The sequence below is a fragment of the Furipterus horrens genome, unplaced genomic scaffold, assembly GCF_987537825.1.
Source record: "Furipterus horrens unplaced genomic scaffold, mFurHor1.1.pri manual_scaffold_9, whole genome shotgun sequence".
In the NCBI taxonomy this organism is placed as follows: domain Eukaryota; kingdom Metazoa; phylum Chordata; class Mammalia; order Chiroptera; family Furipteridae; genus Furipterus; species Furipterus horrens.
The window spans coordinates 29,932,855-29,954,506 of NW_028327179.1; the positions used below are offsets into that span (position 1 = coordinate 29,932,855).

The following is a 21,652-nucleotide window of genomic DNA, read 5'->3' on the forward strand; positions in this document are numbered from 1 at the left end:
TATAAGATGAGACCTTTGGGAGGTGATCAGGTTTAGACAAGCTCATAAGAATGGGCCCTCACAATGGTAACAGACACCAGAAAGCTTGCTGTCTACTGTCATGTGAGGAAATAGCTAGAAGGCAGTTATCTCCAAGGCAGGAAAATGGCTGGCATCTTGACCTTGGACTTACCAGTTTCCAGAACTGTGGGGTAATTACTCAGTTGTTTAAGGCACCCAGCCTATGGTATTTTGCTATGGCAGTCTGAACAGACCAAAACATGTCTATTACCTCTTTTATCCTCACAATAATCCTAAGGAGCAACTAGAGCTCCATCAGTATTCTGTGCAGACCACTGAGAACGCCCATCTCCCTTAGACCGCCGTGAGTGTCCGGCGCAGGGTCGAAGGACAAGGGGAGTGACAGGCCAGGAAACTTCTCACACTGCCACCTGGCTCTCATCGCTCAGCATCACTAATTTCTGGGGCAATTCCTTGATGAAGCACAACTGGAGAAAGCCCAGTGCAGACAGTTTTAGCACAGGGCATAGGAAGGGAAGGGGAGGGCATTTAGGGAACTGAATAAAATCTTCAACCTTGGGGTTCTATGCTCCCAATATGTGTGCACATTAATGGGGCAGAACAAATGCTAGAAAGTCTTAGATAGTTTTTGCAATAATATTAAATGTTAGCTCAATCACTTGCTGTAAGACACAGCGAGACAGAAAGAAACTTGTTTAAAGGTGTATTCTCATGGCGTCCTCTCTCAACAAGCTCTCTCAGTCAGTTGTATGGTACACGGTCTCCTTCGTTGCTTCTCAGATAAGGAACCGTCTGTGATACAATCTGTTTGCTATAATCCTGCTGATAATTCTAATTTCCCTAGATACATTCCAATGATCATTTCTGCTTCTCCTTGTGTTACTTCTTGGAGAAAATTCCAGAAAGAGGGCAGATAAAGAATGAAAGCTGGCAGGGCAGTTTCTCTGCTTCCAGCTTCCTGGGCCAAAAACAGAAAAGAAGTTCCTGCTGTTTGATTTAATAAGAATCAGTGTCTAGCTCTAGCCTCGATCGTCGGGCCAGTCAGACTCAATTGGCATAAAAGAAGTGCTTCCGAATGTCTGCATTTCATTTCAGCATGTACATTTAACTCCCTCACGCCTTGTCCTCAAGGCACAAAATAGCACTGCTGGGCAGCCGTTCCTCTCGTCCGAGCCATATAATTTGTATCTCTTATGTCAGAGCTTAATTTCACTTTTATGTCATTTGCATTCTTTAATTTCCCATAATTGTACACTTGAGAATGTGTTATCACAATCTTTATGACAATGGTTGAGGTTTTCTCTTCTGGGTTTCTCCTTCTGGCAGTAGGTCCAGCAATCGCGTTTGAAGACTGCTTGGTCTTACTTATATGACTTAGCATGTTCTTGTCCATGAAGTTTATTCCTCAATTACTAAGCACCTATTACGTCCTTTCACTTTGTCATCCCAATGACGCATTTTGAATATGTAGCCCTAATGGCAGAAAATGTTGTATTCATTCACCCTTTCCTCTTTTTTGACTTCTACTGAGTAACCACTCTTGCCACATCCAAGAGAAAAGCTTAGACAATTCCTTTAAAAAAATCAGCCAGGCCATAAGAAAATTACCCTTTCTTTAATCAAAAATAATAAAAATCCTTCAGTCACGTTCTAACACTGCTTGGTCATAATGTACACCTTGGAGAATGCATTTAAATTAATTTATGTCTTCGTGTCTATAGCTGTTTTGTTGATTTGGATTATGAAACACAATCTGAACTGAGGAAGGACAAAAATTGCTGGAAGAAAAATCAAGTTTATTGATGTAAACTTCATGGTTCCACCAGAGACTGGGGCAAGTTTTCTTTCCAGGACACAACAAAGCCTCCACAGCTCCCCCAGGTCATTAGCAGTGTGGTCAGCAGGGAGTGGAGTTGCAAGGCCTGACTTCCTGTCCCCTGTTCCCTGTCCTCATCACCAGCCCATCTTCCCTCCTGTGTCACCAGCACTCCTCAAGGTGGGCAGGAACATCATGTGGAACCCACCACTGGGTGGCTAAAGCTATGTGTTGCAATCTCATCTATAATCTTTATAGATTCTTGATGAACAGTGTAGTTACACATATGGAAAAAGTCAACTGAGGATTTTAGAGTGGCACAGATGAGGTTAGTTACTATCACCCTACTTCACATTTTCTTTCTCCCAAAAATAGTGAGGGTTTCAGGTCATTGTCAGATAATCCTTAAAAAGAGAATGCTAAGAACAAAGAAACCAAATCAGGAAAAAATAAAAAGTAAAAATAAAAACCTCTGACCAAACCAAGCCTCTAAATATAACTTTTCCACTTACCTCAATGCAGATAATTCTAAGATATATATTTCTGATTCTATTCATTCAGTTTAAAAGAGAAAGACCACACCAGGGTAAGCAAGGCAGGGTGGTCAGGATGCATAATGTAATGACAGTGTGTGTAAGCCACTACAGAAGATGGCAGGAGAGCTGCCAGATCGTGTGGTGGGGCCGAGGGGCTGATTTCTATGCAGAGTCCACCGCTCCTTTCCAAGTGTGGACAGCTCTTACTGAAATCAAAATAGAAAACGCAGAACCAGAGCCCACACTAAATATTCAGTTTAGTAAAGACACAAAACTGCCCATGGAAGCAGAAGGTATTTGGCCTTGCTATGATTAACAGAGAAATGAGTCTTCCTACTGCAATCTTTTCATGATTAGACTAAGAGCCTGTCAGTCTTTGCGCAAGAACACTAAACTGAGGTCTGTTTTTTTTTTTTTTTGTGCATTTGCTTTCTAGTGCCTGAAATGATGCTTTCCTGAGCCAACAGATTTGTTTGCAATTACACGCTTTTGAAAAATATGAAGAATCTGCAGAGATCAAGAAATAGCTAGCTAATGCAATAATTCCAAAATGATAAAAGCACAATCATTGTAAAGCACTTGTTATTTCTTCCTATCCAGAGTCCTCTTTTCTACCAAGCAAAGTGTCTAATTATGAAATTCTTGCCACATCACAGGAGAATGTGGAAGTACAAACTACCTGATTTCAGTGAGACAGTGTTTAAAAGAGACCGGGTATGGTAAGTTAGTTTAACCAGAGATCAGAAAGGCTGTAGAGGAAAACCAATAGGTTGGTGGGTAGGAGTCAGGGTTTTCTCACATGTATTTTAATTCCGTGGCTCTCCAAATCCCCATTTAGCTTTGGGAGAAGCTGCTACCATTCATCAGTTAACAAGAAATGCATGTTGCAACTGAGAAGTGCTTGGCAATCAAGGTCTCTGATTTGCTGTTTTTATTTCTAGACTGGGAGCTTTAATTTTTAAGGTGAATGTATATATACACACAAATATATATTCATTAAAATAGTTTTCTTTTAAAAAGTCCCACTGCTGACAGCCCCACTGGCTGGCTCACCATCATATCCCTCCCCAGTCTGGACACAGCCAGAGGGATCTTGAGTGGCCCAAGTGCCCCTTTCTGTCTTTCCTACCCAGGAGTCTTGAAGGACAGGGAGGAGAGTAGCCTGGGGTCCCTGGTGGGTGGATGCTCTTCTGCTTGACTATTACAGGCCCAGAATGTAATTGATGCCATGCACCAGGCTGCATGGCTACCAAGGACCTTAGCCAATTCAGCAATTACATGTACAAGATGTGAGGCTTTTCCCAGGGATTGCTGATCATCCTCTTGAGGTCTACTGTCTCTTTGCAGTAGGCACCTCCAGGACCATGTTTAACCAACATCTTCTAAATGGCAGGCTGCCAAAGATACGCTTTGGATGAAATGCACAGCCTTTGCTAGCAAGGCCCACATTGGCCCATCACTGAGGGCAGCCTGGGAGAATGGGCCTTGGTTCTAGGCCTGGCTCCATGGCTCACTAGCTGGGGAACCCTTAAAGTACAAAGTATCTCAACTGGAAAAGAAGAATAAAAATCCTTTCTGTTGTATTGTTGTAAGAATCAATGAGAACATGAAGGCAGAAAGGCTGGCAAAATGTAAAATACAGACAAATGCAGTTATATCCACTGTAGTTACTAGAGGTCTGTGCAGTCAACAAACTGCCCTTATTATTTTTTCCCTCCACCTATCCTCCATCCATTGATTCATCTCTACCTTTCCTGACTGCTCAAGTTACACTTGGTTTGGTCTCCCATCAGCTCAGGCATACTCAGTATCATAGCACTTTGTTTTCTACTGACTACCACTGATACCTATCTGGCTTCTATCTTAACTTCATGGGTTTCAAATATAGCAAGGTGAGTCACTATTCCAAAAATAATGGTACTGTCCAACTCCCTTACTGCCCACTGTCCCAATGTCGTGCTGAGTGTGGTCTTGAGCCCATTCCTGGAAAAACAACTCTGGATCTTCTAACTATCCACCACCAAAGCAGATCCCAGGCAATGAGTTGGCTACAGGAAATGTAAGTGTGTGGGTGGGGGTGGGGTGGGGGGAGGGAAGGCCAGGGGAGTTGGTTAGTAAATTTCTCAAATAGGGTGGGGCAGGGGATCAGCATCTGAGTAAGGAAGACAAGAAATGCCACTCTAGTTTGGGCCAAAGAGGAGAAAGGAAATGCAGAGCAAGAAGAAAGGTTCCCCCTTCCAAAAAAAGAAGCCAACCACTTTGGGCACCTTATCACCCCCTTTCTTTATCACTCCTCTACACTCCAGTGGTTTCCAACCACTTCTGTCTATTCGAACCATCAGGGATCCTCAGAAAGGGCTTCATAATGACTTCGGTTGTATCCACTTCTTCCCTTTCCTCCTCTCCTTAGAGAGACCAAAGCCCTTTGCCTTTTTATTTCCCCAAAGCTGGTGATACATTCTTCCCCCTTCAGTTGGATCAGTTTAAGAGAAATAATTTAATCACAGAAATGAGGTACTATAGTGGTATTCAGCAATTTAGGTTTTCCTAACGTTTTCTAAATGTGTTTTTCATGAATATTAAAGGTCATTTATATGCACTACTACTTATTCAAGTCTGAGGTGCACAATCATGGTTTTCAGTATCTTTAAACATGTGTTAAAATGAGTAGCTTTTATTTGGCACGCAGACTCTCAGAGGCCTCAAAGTATTTTGCACATGTCACTTAATTAACCCCAAAGTGTAAAAGTATTAGAATTCTCACTTTTCTTCTACTAAGAATACTAGGTTGAGTTTAAAACCGCTTTCTGTTTCTGGTCACCAGTCAAAATGAAGATAATAGTAGGAATTTGGGGAACACAGAGATATTTTAGTCAGTGTATTTTGTTAGGACATTCAGAATAATTGTGACTTTAAAAAAAAAATCAGGAGCATATTTTCTTCTAAAATACACATATTAAATCATTTAATGGAGAAACTAAAAATAAAATTAACTGCATGTTGGTGAGATCTTCAGTAAATAATCTTAATGATACCAAGAGAGGAAAGAGAAAATGCTCTTTTCAATCAATATTTCTATTAACAATTGTGTGATAAAACAGGAAATTTTGAAATTTCAGTTAATTTCAAAGACCTTTGAAATTTGGTTCTTAACTCAGCATTATTATGCTCCTACTGACTTGTTTACTATGCAATGCTGTGAATATTACCCATATTATCAAACTGTTATTGTCACAGGCTACCTATAGTCTGTTAATATAAGTTTTGATAAATAGCATGTACATTGACTGAAACAATATATTGTTACCTCTTATTTTTTTTAACATTCAAGAAATCCTTTATGTAATATCAAAATAGTTTAAGTAGCACTTTTTTTTTAATGTGCCTCTGTTTACCCCATGATCCTTTGAGTATTTTCCTGGTAATTCAGCAAACATATTAAAATTTAACCAGTTTAACATTTGTGCTTCTACATTCACCAAAAGAGCATATCAAACTGACAAATTTGATAATCTTAAAAAAAAAAAGAAAAAACTGTTCTTATTTCAAAGGTTCAACAAATAAAGGTATTTACTATGCAGACCTAGAATTCTTGTTGTTTTTAAGATAGCAAATTAGAAAAACATGGTCAGCATTAGAGGCTACTAAATCAGGTTGAGGCTGGGGTGTTTATTCCAGTAGCTCCTGTTCCCCAAATTATATCTGATAATGTTCTAAAGTCTAAACATATTTGAGTTCAAAAAGATACTCAGCTCTTAGATATAAAATGGCACTAAACTTCCAAATATCAGCGGGTTTACCCTCCCTCTTCAACTGATGTATTTGTATTTAGAGTAAACCGCCACTCAGTACATCTGAATCGTAGTATTTGAGGAACTGAAATTTGAGCTGGAATTTTTGTTTTGCATTTTCCTGTGCATAATCACAGGAGAGGGGCATTAATAAAGGGGTTGGTGTATTGGCCACTGCTGAGGCCAATTATTTAAGCAGAGTCATGGCAACAGAGCAAAACTGGATGTTTGCAAGTGTAACATAATTTCGACCTGTATTGTGTTGAATAAATGAGAAGACAAAAGTGCCAGCAGGCACAAGGAGCTATTTGAAATGATCTCTGCACTTGCAAACTGAAAACAGCATCTATATATCTCAACAATTCGAGAAAGATTTATGATAGGTATTCCCTTAAACAAGTTACAAAAATATTATCTGTAAGCAAGATGGCGCCCATAAACTTAAATTTGGCGAATCCTATTGAGCTGCATTTGGGAGAGAGGAGGGAACTTGAAGCGGCAGTGCTCTGAGGATGTCCATGTGGGTGGCCACGCATATGCTGCTGCTAAGCAGAGGAAGTGGTACACCAGGATTTCTTCATAAGCGCGAGGTCTTTATAAACTCATCTTTATGGAGGCGGTTTTAAATAGAAAGAAAATGACACACAGTCCCCAACCAGGCTTTCTAACTGTTTGGAGAGGGTTGCCACTTTCCCAAAACATTAGGTTACTGTGGGGGAATTTTCCAAAATTGTCAACAATTCCATTTTTAAACTCAGTTCTTCCTCTCCACTTGAGACAGATGCAAGACAGCATGAACTATATTTGGTCTCGCAGGAGATGTAAGTTATTTTTACTATGCTGACTCCTACCTGACAGTGGAAGACATATTCTGGTGTGGTTTTCTTAAACTTCATGTTCCAAACCAAGGCCACTCCATCTGGTTCATGCGGAGCATCTTCATTGTTGTTGTAGGAAGCGACCATCAGCTCTGGGTACTGAATAGAAGAGGTCACAAGAATAAATTATGCTAAAATGACAACACAAAGAAAACTTTCTTAATTTGTATGGACACATGCTATACTACATACTTCCAATGTCTATTTTCTTTTGAAGTTGCGACATACTTAATACCAACTTCATGCCTCAACCTATTGCAATTGGGTTTCTGCCTCTAACATTCCATGTGTGCTTCTTGTAGTCACCAATAACTACCAAGCTGCATGCATTGCTGGACCTTTCTGTATTAGCTGACATTTATTTGGGCTACTCCCTCCTTTCTCCTGTATTGGCTTCCATGACATATGTGTCTCCTGATTTTCTTCCTGCTCACTCTTTTCCATTCCTATAGGTTTTCCTTCTATTGTCTATGTTTCAGGGAAGCTGTTTTATGCCCTATTTTTTTGTCTCTGTCTATTCATTCTCCCTGGGTGACCTCAGCTACTCCAATGGATTTAATGAGCATTAAAATGCTGACAATGTTCAAATTTGTATCTTTAAGCTTGATTTCTCTCCTAGCTACAGATTCTTATATCTGACTGCCCACCGGGGATTTCTCAGGGCTGTCCACAGACACGTGAGATGCAATGCATAGAAAATGAGCACACTGCCTTCTACAAAAATCTGCTCTTTCAATGTTCCCTCGTGAGATGCCTTTCACTAACATTTGCTAGCTTCCCAGGCTAGACTCTTCACATTAATTTTTCCTCTTTCCTTGTTCTAAACTCCATGTACTGTGTTCCACTACTTCTTCAATACCTTTCAAATGCATGTTTTCTTCCCATCCTTAAGGCGGGAGCCTCCTAACCTAATTCTTATCTGAATGAAGGAACAGCTTCCTAAACCACTTCCTGCTTCCAGGCTCTCCAGGCCAAGTTCCATCCTTTGTCAACATGACTTTACAGAACAGACATTTGGCTAAGTCACTCCTCTGTGTAAAATATTTTAATGGTTCATTATTACTTTCAAGATAAAATGCAAGTCATATAGGATCTTTCACGATCTATCATTTTCTACCTCTTCTGCCTAATCTCTTACAGCCTCACCTCCCTCCTCCCACCTCCACACTCTGTGACCCAGCCTCACCCTGCTGGTTGTGAGGGTTATAGGAATAGCCTCTGCACCAATGCGTCCGCTACTCTCATCAGAATGCCTCTTCTGTGTTGTATACATCACTGACTCATTCTTTAAGAGGCAATGCAGGCATCTAGTCCTCTAGACAATCCTAACTAACCACCTACCATGCCTCCCTGCCTCTCACTGTCTCCTTGAACATTATGTGTGTTCCCCCATTAATGCACCTGTCAGACTGTATTATGGTTTTCTCCCCACCAAGTCTTTTACAAGTTTGTAAGCTCACTGAGTGTACGGACTGGTTTTTATTGACCTCTGAAACCAGGACCTACTAACTCCTACCACATGATAAACTTGTGCCAAAATCTATTGAATTACAAATACTCTTTTTTATTTTAGTAACTCTGCTCAGTGGAAAGACCTTATATTTAACCCACTGTTGTTAAAGAATTCCAACAATTAAAAGCATAAGTGCAAGAAACACAACCAGTAGAATCACAAGGCCTCTACAGTGAGTAGAAATACCTACCTATCACCCTATGTGGTAGCTGTGCTGTGTGTTAATAAACAAATTGAGGGTGAATCTTGTGGAAGATATTTATGAGACAGATAGCATTTCATGCAAAGGCCATTCATATCTGGGATTTCCATAAGGCAGCCCCATTAAAAACTTCATCATTACATATGCAATTATATTAGGATAACAGTATACCCTTTACTCATAGATAATTTACTTTTCCCCCTTATATTTCACTGTGCTTTGAATATATTTAAAAGTAGATTATCTTTATTAATATGAACATCAACTTTCTTTTCTACCAACAATAATTAAACCTAAGTCTTCTACATGACTCTATTCATTCTTTAAGCTCCCTCAATTTAAGAAAACTGCAGGGCTACAGCTTGCTGGTGGATGCAGAGGAAGTGTAAGCCCACAATATATGTATGTGGCCTTCAGTGGATGTAATCACCCTTTATTAGAAAACACTCCTCAGTGGCTAAATCAAAGGCCCATTCAAAGACACTAACATCTAGATAAACACAGAGTCTCCAGACTGTCCAGCTGAAATTTAACTATGTCACATGTAAAAAGGCAACTAACTCTATAAACACCAACGCCACTGTCAGAGTGGCCAATGAGCAGCTAGATGTGTCTTGAATTATATCCCACGGTTTCACATCTGGGCCTCATCGTTGGCTCTAACTTGCAGCTTTTCTTTTTAAAAATTATTTGGTTTTAAAACTCCTTTAGAAATCAGGGAGAATTTTAGTAAAATACCAGTGAAATGCCTTTGGTGTAATTTCTATAATTGGTCTCATAAGTCCTAAAGATACTGATTTAACTCTTACTGCATGTAAAATTTTATGAAGTCAACGTCTCCTCTAGCATGCCTTTTTCTGTTATTTGTTTGAACATGACTAGTCACATTTTCTTATTCTTGAATAAAAAGCAATCTCTGAACAATTATTTAAACCTTAAATGTTAAAATTATAGTTTTAAAGAGAATGTGAACAATTACAAAGTTTGTGCTTACTCATGGGGCTGGGTTATCTAATATTTAACTTAGGAGAATTTAATCTGAAAATTATCAAATCTGCTCTCAAGCTGTTTGTTCTTACAGAGAACTAAAATCTGACATTTATTGGAGAGGAAGGAACCAATAAGTTTTAAGTGCCCACTATGTGCCAGACATGGAGCTGGGAGATATGTTAACTCATGTGGTCCTTGCAATCCTCTAAAGTAGCAATGGCTTTCCTATTTCTACAGATGAAAAAGTCAAGGGACCCTGGGTGAGTAACTTGTTCTGAGTTATGTTGCTAATAAATAAAGCAGTGAGAACCCTATTTCAAGTGTGTTTGGCTTTAAAGTCCACATCCCTTCTAGTCCACCGTAGCCTGTGTCACATGCCTCCTATACATTTGTAAGGCACTGTGGCAGGTAAAATGTGTGAGAAGAATGTACTAATAACATGCTTTGCTCCATAGGAACTCACTGTTAAGTAGAAAGAGGTAAGACACATGTATGTTTAACTATAATATGAACATAAAAGCAGAACATGATGTATGCTAAGATGGGGTTGTAAACAAGATTCTGCAGAAGTACAGAGGATAAAATAACTACTTTTGCTGGGATGGTGTGTGGCAGGGAGAGGAACTGGAAAGAACTCCTGAAAAGAAATGAGACTTGAGTTGGGCTTTGTCAAGTGGATAGGCTATTAGGAGAGAAGGGAGAGGTCAGTATGAACAAGGGTATCAATATGGGTGCAGGAGATTTATCTTGGGTATCTGCTGGTTCACAGCGATCCCTTCATGTTTGGAGATTACCTCAATAAACAGCTAACTTCCCGGGACAATTCATTCATTGCAGGGTTGATATACCCAACTGGGAAAATCATATTCTCTGAGCTGGCTACTTCAAATTTTGAACTGAGATCCAGAACCCATGGGCTGGTTCATGAGTCAGGTTATAATAACAATTTTGGAGAGGTCCCTCAAGCTACTCTTTCTGAGTCCCAGGTCTTCATCTTTTCCATGAATTCCCTATGTACCTGGGCGACTCTCCAATAAATCTCCCCTTTGCCTAAATTAGCCAAAGCTAAAGTTTTCTTAACTAATGCAGTGAAGAAACATAGGTTCAGGAGACCTCAGATGATAGCATTTGGCTGGGAGCCAGGGTGTGCGAAGAGGTGAAATAGAAGAAAGGACTGGAAATGTCTCAGGGCTTCCTCACAGAGGTCATTGAGTGGAGGATCCTGATTAGACTTTATTCTCAGGGTGGTAGGAGTCATACTTTGCAACTGTATTTATACTTCTATTGTATGAATACTACCCCCACTGTTACATTTTTGAGTACTTTTTCTGTTATAGACATTTTAAAAGAATTCTAAGTGTTTTAAATGTTATATATTAATTCATTCAATAGTCACAATAAGCATGTGAGTTAAGTATTATTACCATCATTTTATGAAGGAGGAAACTTAAGCCAAGAGAAGTCAGGCAACATGCCCAAGGCGATATTGCGAGCATATCAGTAATCTTTATAAGTGTTAATCCGGAAAAAGTACTCAGAATGACTCGGAAGTGTACAAACTTGAGGTAGGAAGAACAGTTAGGAAGCTATTTCCTAAATAAGCAAGAAGTAGAGGGCACGGCATAAGGCAGGTGTCAAATCCACACATTAGTGGATTTGAATTGGTGTCAGTGGGAGTCTTCTTGCTACTGTGAATTTAATTGGATTTGGCAACTAAAAAAGCTGTCAAGAATTACTCCAGTTTGTATCATGATGACTGAAAGGTTGGAGAATGTGATTTACACGTGAAAGGAGCATAATATGGTGGGAATAAGACCATGAGGTGGTTTTGAACAAGTCTGGAAAATCTGTCATGTACTGTGCAGATAGTATTATTGACTTTCTCTGTTAAACAATGTTCAATGAATGACAAAGTTGATATAATTCCCCAAGTGCCCAAATTTCTTCCAGGAATTAATGTATGGTGGATAGTTTGCAAACATTGTAAACTTCAAGTGTTCTTGTTTCAGAGGCTCAGGAAATCAAAGCAAAGCTATACAGAAACCTCATACAGCAGGTTCTCGAATAACATTGTTTCATTCCTATAATATTGATGAGATGCCTTAGGAAGATAACTCTTGTTTATATCAATTAGCCTATGGTGAAACTGGTTTCATTATATGTATTTTTGCTTCAAGTTGCAGAACTTACTGTAGTTTCTTCCTTTTTCTCCCCTCTGTTCCATTGTATTACACTCAGGTAATCATCTTAGCACATGTGTGCCTACTAGAAAGCAAGACTGTGTTTCTATCCTTTGTTAATATCACTGGATTGCCTCTAGATCCATTCAGGAAGTCTCATCATCCCATATGCATATAAATGTGGTCCTTTGAACCCCACAAAAATCTTATCATGTAGGAGCTGACGGTTCTAAATCTTTTTTCTCGTGCTCCATATAAAATACACTTTTTTCAAAATTGCAAACCCTCTTCCCCATGGTGTAGATGAAGAGTTTACACAAAAATGGGGAAAAATTATTGTGGTCTCTCTGTGGTGGAGCTCCCCGCCCTTTACAGTTTCACTTCCTGCGAGGAAAGCACCACACAGAACCCTGTGTGGAAGTTAATCCATCCATGTGCAGGATGCCCATCACATGCTGAGGCCAGGAGGGACCGGCCCACTGATGCAGCCTGCCAAGGGAGCGCTGTCAGCCGACCCCAGGAACAAGGAAAAGTTGCCTCTGAGGAATGTGTCTGATAAGGTTCCTGTGTAATTTCCAGACTCTGAACAAGTGAACAAGCTGAGCTAAGTGTTTCCTCAGGCTTGGATCTGATTTCTGTGCACACACCCGAGCGTGCTCACAGACCACCCACACTCTGGCGGGAAGGGGGCGGACAAACCCTGCTTGTATTAGTCTCTGCACGATTATGCACTGCCTGTTCTGCTGTTTGCATGTGAAAGGAGATTCAAGAGGAGAGAAGACTCACCCACTTGGTGGCTGATGACAGTCCTCCTGTGGAAGATTACTCTCCTCTTCACACCTGTTCTCCAGAACAACTATATGAGGCTCTTCACATTATCTGTTTTGCTATCTGCCTAGAACAGCCTCTTCTCTCCCTTCATTTGTCTAAATCCCAGTCTTCTGAGAAACTTTGTCTGACCAGAGACAGATCCCAACCTGCACTGAATTCTGAAAACAGTTGCTACCTGCCCCATATCATTCAGCAATTATAACCATTCTTGGTTCGAGATTCATACGCCCTTTGTGGGAGGCAGTGGTGAAGAGCATGTGCCCAAAAGTGCTAAAAAACTGTGTTCAAATCCCCACTCTACCACATCCTAGCTGGGTGACTTAGCAAATGACTTATTTTCTCTGAACTTCAGTTTCCTCAGCTATAAAATGGAGACAGTAATAGTGGCCACCTCATATGAAATAGGACAATGCTATCAGAGCGGTTGGCACACTGCTTACCATATAAGAAACACAAACTAAAAGCTAGCCATGAATATTATTCCTAATAAAAGCATAGACTACAAGAAAGCAGAAACTGTGTGGCACAGAAATGGCTAGCACTAGTCATTCCTACTCCCCTCATTGCTATTATGTTACTGTCATTACAGGAGGGAACATAACGTAGTCATCAAAAACCATCTGAGTTCAAATTCTGCCTGGACCCCAACTAGGCTGTATGTCTGTGTGCACATAATTTAACTGCTTAACACTGGAGAAGCTGTCAACTATTATAGTTGAGTTGGCCACTTAGCAAATTGGCTTTGCGTAAATTTGCCTGCTTCCACTCTGAATGCCATACTCAGGAACTTAGATATTTTTCTTATTTATAATGGGGAGTTTTAATCAAGGGAGGTGAAGAATTCAGCTTTGCAATTTAGGAAGATTACAGCTGAACCGTGAACAACATGCGTTTGAACTGAACAGGTGTGCTTATAGGCTGTTTTTCCAATAAATATATAGTTGACCCTCCATATACTTGACTTCTAAATACACGGTTAGGAATCCATGGAGGTGGAGGGCTGATTGCATGCATTGTTCTACACCATCTTTTAGAAGGGATGTGAGCATCCACAGATTTTGGTATCTGCAGAGGAAAGGGGAATTGCAGATACCTTAGGGACAATTGGGAAATCAAAAGTTTTTTGTAGATTTTCAACTGCATGAGGTAGAGGAGGGGGTGTCCTTAAACCTCTGCATTGTTCAAGGGTCAACTGTATTTGGTTAGATGTTCAGAAGGAAAACTATGGTGGACAAGGATAGATATAGAGGGTTAGCAATTTTACAAATGTAAGATAAGGGATGCACAAGTAGAAAAGTGCACAGTTCTGGTGACAGATAAGAGATAAAGGAGAATAAGCTGCTAATGTTAATGATGAAAGTTTTGCTTTGGCCATTGGGTATGGCTTTAATATAGAGAGAATGTAGTAGGCTAAAAAGGATTTAGAATATGTGGAAATAATGAGTTAATGATAAGTTTGAGATTCTATGGGACACTTGAAAGTATTTGTCTGGTGTGTAAAGTGGAATTCAGGAGAGATATTGGGTGGGAGATAAAAATAGGTGCCCACTGGTGGTTGAATCCATAGTGGTAGAAGAAATCTCCCACAGGGACCATGTTCAGAAGAAGAGTAGAGGCTGAGGGCATGACCCTGTGGACCACAAGGTGGAAGAGGAAAAAGAAGTCTTAGAGAAGTCTGAGGACTAGAAGAGAGTAGAGTTGTGAACTCAGTGGAAGGATATTGCTTTTAGAAGTATGGGAAAGTCAACTAAGCTGATGACAGAGAGACGTCAGGGCCAAGGAAGGCTTAAAATCCACAGGTTTTGACAAATAGGAAATCAATGGTGACCTCAATGAGAGCAGTTTCATAGACTGAATGGCCTGGGTCCTTGTCTGGTACCTAGTAAAAAGTAAGTTCCCAATGTATATGAATAAGAGTATAAAAGTTAAACTGAAACCTCAGTAAAATAAGAAAGACAACCAATAGGCATAGAAAAAAATTGTAGGTTAGCGAACATATCCAAAGTAGTGAAGCAAGTGTCTCTTACTTTTTAAAAATATTTTTTATACAAATGTCATGAGAACAGAAGCCCAGTTTGTCCTATCCCAGCAATAATCTTACCTGGAGAGACCAGTCCATACAAGTGACCACTCGGTGCTTGGACCAATGTTCATCATAGAACTGACGATTGAAAGAAAGGTTGGCTCCAGCCTGGACATCCCTGGTGGGTGGGGGTTAAAATGAAAGATAAATATGATGCTTTAGAATGGGGCTTCATCTCTTCTGCTAAATTGAAAGAATGGAATGGCCAAAGCAGGGCACACGATCCTCCCTGAAGCCAAAGCATCCATTTAGATAGCAAACTCTGATCACAAACAAATCTACTATCGAGGGTCTCCTTTATGAAAAGCTTTCTCTAATGTGACCCAGAAAAGGTTTCCACATGTTGTTTCCAAGCCTGGTGTGAAATGTCAAATGTGTTTCAGGTTCTCATCTTGACCAGTCCTAAAGGATTTTTCTCCGCCTAATGAGTTCTATCTGGAAGCAGAGTTACTAGAAATTGCCCAGCTGTCTAGGGAGCACAGCACACTTGGAGATACTTTGATAGCAATGCTCCCTTATCTAGCCTTAGACCAGAGATGATGAGTGTTTCTCTTTCCCGGTAATCTCTGATTGGCAGTCATGGTGGCTTCCCTGCTCAATAGTAGGTGATAAGTTCTACTATGAGAAAGACATGGTGGCAAGCGGGGGATTCACCAAGTGTATTATACATCTAATGTAGGCTAAAACAGCATCTGGGCCTAGAATGACACTTTGGCCAGTGTTTCTTTGGCTGACACTCAGCTGGCCTCAAAACGTCCTCTGAAGACCCCTGCACTGGTCATGCACTTGCTCCATAAGACTGAGTGTTTAAATTGACGAATGCTTGTTTTCTGCCAGCAGCTTTTGGATATGCATAAAAAGCTGCCCAAATGTCTTGGGCTTTAGTTTAGGAATTCCTCCACACTCACCTTTCTTCTGTTCATTTGCTTCATTCCATTCACATGAATCCTGCGTGACTTGTCTTACACAGCTCTTGTTCAGACTGAGTGACCTGGCTCCAGATTATTTACATAGGCTCTAATCAGCTGACTTATTTGGAGTTGTTTTGTCTTCTGTGAACCCTTCCACACCTCCACCATTGCAAACTCAGGCAAGAGGTACATGCACCCAAGTAACTGTCAGGAAGCCAGAATACCACTAGGCTAAGCACTCAAACGGAAATAAGCCCCAGAAAAATCAACGGAGCCACAGAGTAGGCCTTTTAAAAAGAAAACAAACATCTCTTAGCATGTAGATTCAAAATACTATTGTCTCTTTGAAGTAAGCAATTGTTTAGAATATTTTCAATTTTTAGAACTCCCTTGTGAAACTGTTTTTGGAGCCTCTAACATATATTCCTTTGAGTGTCTTCAGTGATGATAGGTTGTCCGTTGAGAGTGTATTTGAATTTTAGAAATAGTAAAAAGTCAGGTCTGATGAAAAAGGCAGGTGAGCTCACCTTTTCATATTGTTCTTGACCTAAAGAAATTGGTGATTAAAAACCAGCTTTTCCAATTTCTTGCAGTGCCCATAAAGTGCCTCCTACTACCTCCCTGAAGATAGTTAGGGCCTTTTACAATATGTATGTATGTTGCCTTCACAGAGAAAGTCATTTGGGGTCATTTGCTTTTATTGATTAGCTATTTGTTTGTTTCATCTGTAAATATACCTCTAAATATATGTTTCCTAAGTGTCGAAGACACATAATCTTACGGTGTCAAAAGAGGAAAAAGTCTCCAGTTTCTGTTCATTGTCCCCAACATTCGTTAAGGTCTCTAGGTCTCATGTTTCTTTCCTCCAGTTTCCTGTTTGCTTAGACATAAAAATAGAACTACTGGATATAATGCAAATCTCCTTTGGTTGCTTAGAAGGATGTTTTCTCAGAGGACAGTGTACATGATTCTGCCAGCCTCTATCACCTGGACTCTTCCCCAGATATCAAGTTCAAAAGCATTTCACAGAAGCACACCATAATTACAGGGAAACTCTAAGCCAAAGTTATAACCAAAGCCCTTAGTCAAAGCTGTTTAGTGAGATCATCCCTGGAATTTCATCCTCCTCTGATTTATCAGCTATGGGATTTGCCGAGTCAATACATACATTACTTTAGAATCAACTGATAACTTATCACTGTATTTTGAAGAACGCACACAAGAAACTAACCCATCTTTTTCCTCTAACTCTCGACCACTGTAGTCAAAGAAGATGTCCGAGTCTTCTGCCAGTGCTCTTTCAATTACCCGTATGGTCCGATCAAAAAAGATGAGGAATTCCTCTGAATGAAGGATCTGCTGTTTTTCTTCCTCCGTCAGCTCCCTGGGAGGAGCTTTTCATGTAAAAGAGTTTGTTAGGAAAGTAAAAAAAGACAATTAAAAACATCTCAAGAGGAATCTGACTCTTGAAAGAGACTGCTTATCAAAGGAGTGATAAGACACAGTGAGATAAGCCATTGTAAACAGGAGTCTAAATCACTCCCAAATTCACACCAAGGTTTTGCAGAGGTCTGCATTGCCAGTTTTAGAAAAAGATTTCATATCTGGCCTAATTAGTGTTTGGAAGAGTTAAAAAAGATTACAAATGAAAATAGATTGGTGGGTCATTAGCAATCAGTTTTGAATAATGTTATTTTCTTGAGAACTGAATTTTAAAAAGCTGAAATAGTACACAATAGAGAAATCTAAAGCTATGTGTATTAGATACTTCTATAAAGCTGCACATATTAAACAATTAAGATCTATTTACTCTATGATCCAGATAGTACCTTTCCTTTTTCTATCAATAAATTCATTTTATTTTAGAGGGTGAGTTGATAAGGTTGACTGATTGTTATATAGAGTCCACTCAAAACCTGAGACATGTCTTTCCAAATCTGCTTTCACCCAAAATATTTTCTGTTTTTAAACAAATGCATGGAACAAATAAATGCGTCTGTTAGACACCTCACAATTGCTTTTAGGCTTTACTTTTCTAGCATGATTAATCTTACTATCAAACTAATTTTAAACCTGCAAAATCAAGCAAAGAAAGATGAAATAACCAGCAGTATGTCATAGGGTTAAAGAAAGTAAGTTCACTTTAGAGTCACTGTTAAGTTGCATAAACTCTTTCTTCAGTAGCAGGGTTTACATAAAACAACAGAGAAAAGATTAGGCACTCCCCCAGACTGAGAAACCCTCAAGGGCAGAAACTGTCAGCTGAACCTTTGTGGTTCTTTAGGAACTCCTATTCAACTCTCCTGCAGAGAGCCTTCAATGCACACTTGATTGATGACTCTTTCAGGAGGACCAGAAGTGCCTGCAGTATAAGCTACAGAAAAGGGTAGTGCATTACAATTACAGGTGGGGTCCCCGGTGGAATCAGTCACCCTCATGCTTGCCCCAAACACCATCCCCATCTAACCAGGACTGATGTCAATAGGGCCACATGGTGAGAGGAATCTTTCAGGTACAGACCTGGAGCATAATGTTTTATGTAAATGTTATTTGATCCTATTAATGTTATCTCAAAGCCACTGTCCTGAGAAATGGGAGTTGCCCAAAAGCTCTTCTGCAGAGCCATGACAGGGATCTTTAACTTTTAATGTTTATAATGTCTCTCGTCTTCCCATCTCCCCTTTCCTGCCCATAGCACAATGCAGAAGGTCTGGAGGGACTCCAACATCTCTGTCTGTACGAGAAACTAGAATGATTCTGATTAGTTGGTTCACACTTTGAGAAACGGTCTCCAGATAATAGAATAACAAAAAATGATTCATCGACTACAGTAGAAGGTCTTCTCCAGAAACAGCCTACCCTTTAGTTTCTAAATATAGTTAGAAATAGTTCTTTGCTGCTGAAGTCTCCAGAGTCCCAAATATGCCACTGTGTGATGGGAGTCTCTAAGAACCCCAATCGACTGCTCCTTAAGTGTTGCCCAGACAGTAGTTTGTGAAATAGTGAAACAGGCAATACATGGACCATAAATAAAAAGAACTTGACAAAACCAACCTGAAATCCAGCATTTCCTGTGGCAAATATTAGGTTTGATTCTTTAATCAATTAAAGCTCTCTGAGCAACATTTCTACTAATAAAATCAGGTAATGATACCTAATTAGTCATTAAGTAGCAATTTATCTACTTTTGAAACTCCCATATATTAGTGTGCATTTGAATTTAATAAAACTAAATGTAACTAGGCCAAAAGAGAAAAAATAAGAACCTACAAAATGTTAGGGTTATTTTGTTTTGGTCAGTACTGTTATATAAATAAATAAACTTCACTAAACAAGGATACTATAGGGCCAAGAAAAATGTCTTATTTTAAAAGTCTCGTTCAGCCTTACTCACTATTGATGGATGACATGAGATACACTTGAAATTAAGCAGAAAAATAGAAATTTATTTTCCCCTGTATTCAATTTTTACAATATAAAAAGTTTCTATTTTTCTGTTTATCTTTCTCAGCTACTTCTAGCTGTATCTTTCCCTACAGGCCCATTACCTTGAATAAAAAATAGAATCTGTGTAATTTTCTATAGTTTTTTCTTCCCTATAGCTTATTGTCACTTTGATCTCAGTTTTCAAGACACACAACTTCTTCTTTCAGAGAAACATAAATGGCTGATCAAAGTGTATTTGCAAAGGCCAAATTCAGGTAGGTGAAGCAGTAGCCTCTCCAGATATTATACTTGACAATACAATATTTGGCTTGAAATTAAATTGCTACTGAAGCAAAACAAAGGATATAATTTATATTAAGCTTTGATGTCTAACAGGGATCAAATGACAAGATTTGTTAGCACAAAATAATAAGATGCATGTGCCGAGAAGTACTTTTTTAAAGTTGTAAACAATATTCAGCTTACGAGTTAAATAGGACCGTAGTTATTCTTGATAAAAACTCCAAACCTCCCATATTTAAAAATCTTTAAATTGATAAATGTTGTTACAATGTAATGAAAATATAACGGAGCCTCCAAGAACCACAATCAAAAGCTGTATTCACAGACGAAACCTCTTCAGACATTATATTTTATGAACAAAAATTGGTTGATTAATGGAATCCACAAGGTTCAAAATAGAACCATAAACAATGACAATCAGAATTGTGTTACCCCAAATTCTCCCTGAAATATGTGTTTCTGCAGCTTTTCCCCATTATGGAAACCTAATAAATTTTTAAACATGTTCACTGCATAAAAAGGGCACGATTACTTTAATAGCAAAAGGTATATCAGAGCAAAATACATGCATTGATAATATTTGATTTTTTATAAGTTAAGCAGAAAATGCTATTATAGCAGCTTTGTTGTTTGTTTTTGCAACAAACTATTTAGTGTTGGTCAAAAGCTAACAATACTTTCTGCATTTAAAGTGACCTTTAAAAAAATTATTTATGAAAAGTATAACATGTGAATTTCATATGGTCCAGATGACATGACAAATTTAAAACTTAGCAAAGCTTACCCGAACAGTTATATTTAGCATGAATTACAGGTATGAAAACAATGTACTGCATTCATGAATTTTGAAGTTTAGATAGCTGCCTCATTGTATGAATTCATATCTTCCAAAATTAAAATCTTGTATAAATTTTACTTCTACTTATTATAGAAATGTTAACTTATCTTGGTTTTATATATGAAAAATTTTTGGTCTTTCATGGTAAGTTTATCCTATTTTCTCTGCTTTCTTGAATTTTATTGACTCTTACGGTATACTTTTTTCAGTTTCCTTTTAATTTACTCTTCTTATTATATAGTATATCTTTTGGTTTCTTGGGTTCTTGAGATTTATTTTTCTGTAAAAGTGTAAAATTGCCCTGGCTGGTGTGGCTCAGTTGGTTGGAGCATCATCCTATTGACCAAAAGTTCACAGGTTTGATGCCTGGTCAGGGCACACATCCAGGTGGCAGATTTGATCCCTGGTTGAGGCACGTACAAGAAGGCGGTTGATCAATGTTTCTCTCTCTCTCCTTCTCCTTTCCTCTCTCTGAAAACAATGGGGAAAAAGGGTCCTTGGGTGAAGATTTTTTAAAAAGTGAAATTCATTGTGAAATTCACAATTTATATTAAGTATTTCACACTACCATTTTTAGGTTAAAAGTTATTTTTTAAATACACACTTTAGAAATGTCTTGCCCTGTTCCAATGATGTAACTTTAAATTTCAATATAAAATGACATCTTTTAATATTTTTCAAGAATATATCTAAAAGATAAAAATAAATAAGCAAACCCACATAGCTTACATTTATAATCAGATTAAATAAGAGGGTGGCTCTTAGGGGAATTTTACAGTGAAGTCAGTTCACAAACAAGGAAAGCAAACCAGATTAATAAAGAAGGATATCCTTCTCTGAAGTTAACGCGAGGTTTAGGAGTTGATGTGTATTTATAAGAGTTAGGTTTCCGATGTTAAATCTCCAAACATGATGATATGAAGACACTCACTTGCATACAAAAATTCCCTAAATTTTGATTAAAAGCTAAAACATACCTGCTGTTTTTCTTGACTCTGTTGTAGAAAAAGAGTGAAAACAGTAATAAATCAAACCCATATTTCTCTACTGCTTAATGCATTTTCATGTCACACGGGCAAAAATGTCAAAACCTAGTGAGCACTAATTTTTTTCCCATCTCCCCTCGCCATTTTTTTTAACTCCACGAAAGGCCAGATTTCTCAAAAATGTGTTCCCTGGTTTGAAACCATGGATGTCAATTTCAGCCCAGAGCAAATTTTTATGGCTGTGTAATAAATGCCTAAAACTCAGGGTTCCTAATGGAAGTGCTGACACAGCCCTAACTACAATGCAGCCGTGTGAATGGCGCCACGATTCTATCTGCTAGAGATTC

At 38.9% G+C, this 21,652-nt stretch overlaps 1 protein-coding gene across 5 annotated transcripts in view; it reads right to left on the bottom strand.

Annotated features, from left to right (window-relative positions):
- DYNC1I1 (dynein cytoplasmic 1 intermediate chain 1) overlaps positions 1-21,652 on the bottom strand; it is a 289,366-nt gene that overhangs the window by 91,771 nt on the left and 175,943 nt on the right. For all 5 annotated transcript variants that reach the window (XM_090287212.1, XM_090287216.1, XM_090287214.1 and 2 more), the window contains 3 exons: positions 16,984-17,146; positions 14,860-14,959; positions 7,016-7,141 (listed from right to left, as the gene is read on the bottom strand). In XM_090287212.1, the coding sequence (XP_090143338.1) occupies positions 7,016-7,141; positions 14,860-14,959; positions 16,984-17,146 (389 nt within the window). The remainder of the gene's footprint in view (positions 1-7,015; positions 7,142-14,859; positions 14,960-16,983; positions 17,147-21,652) is intronic.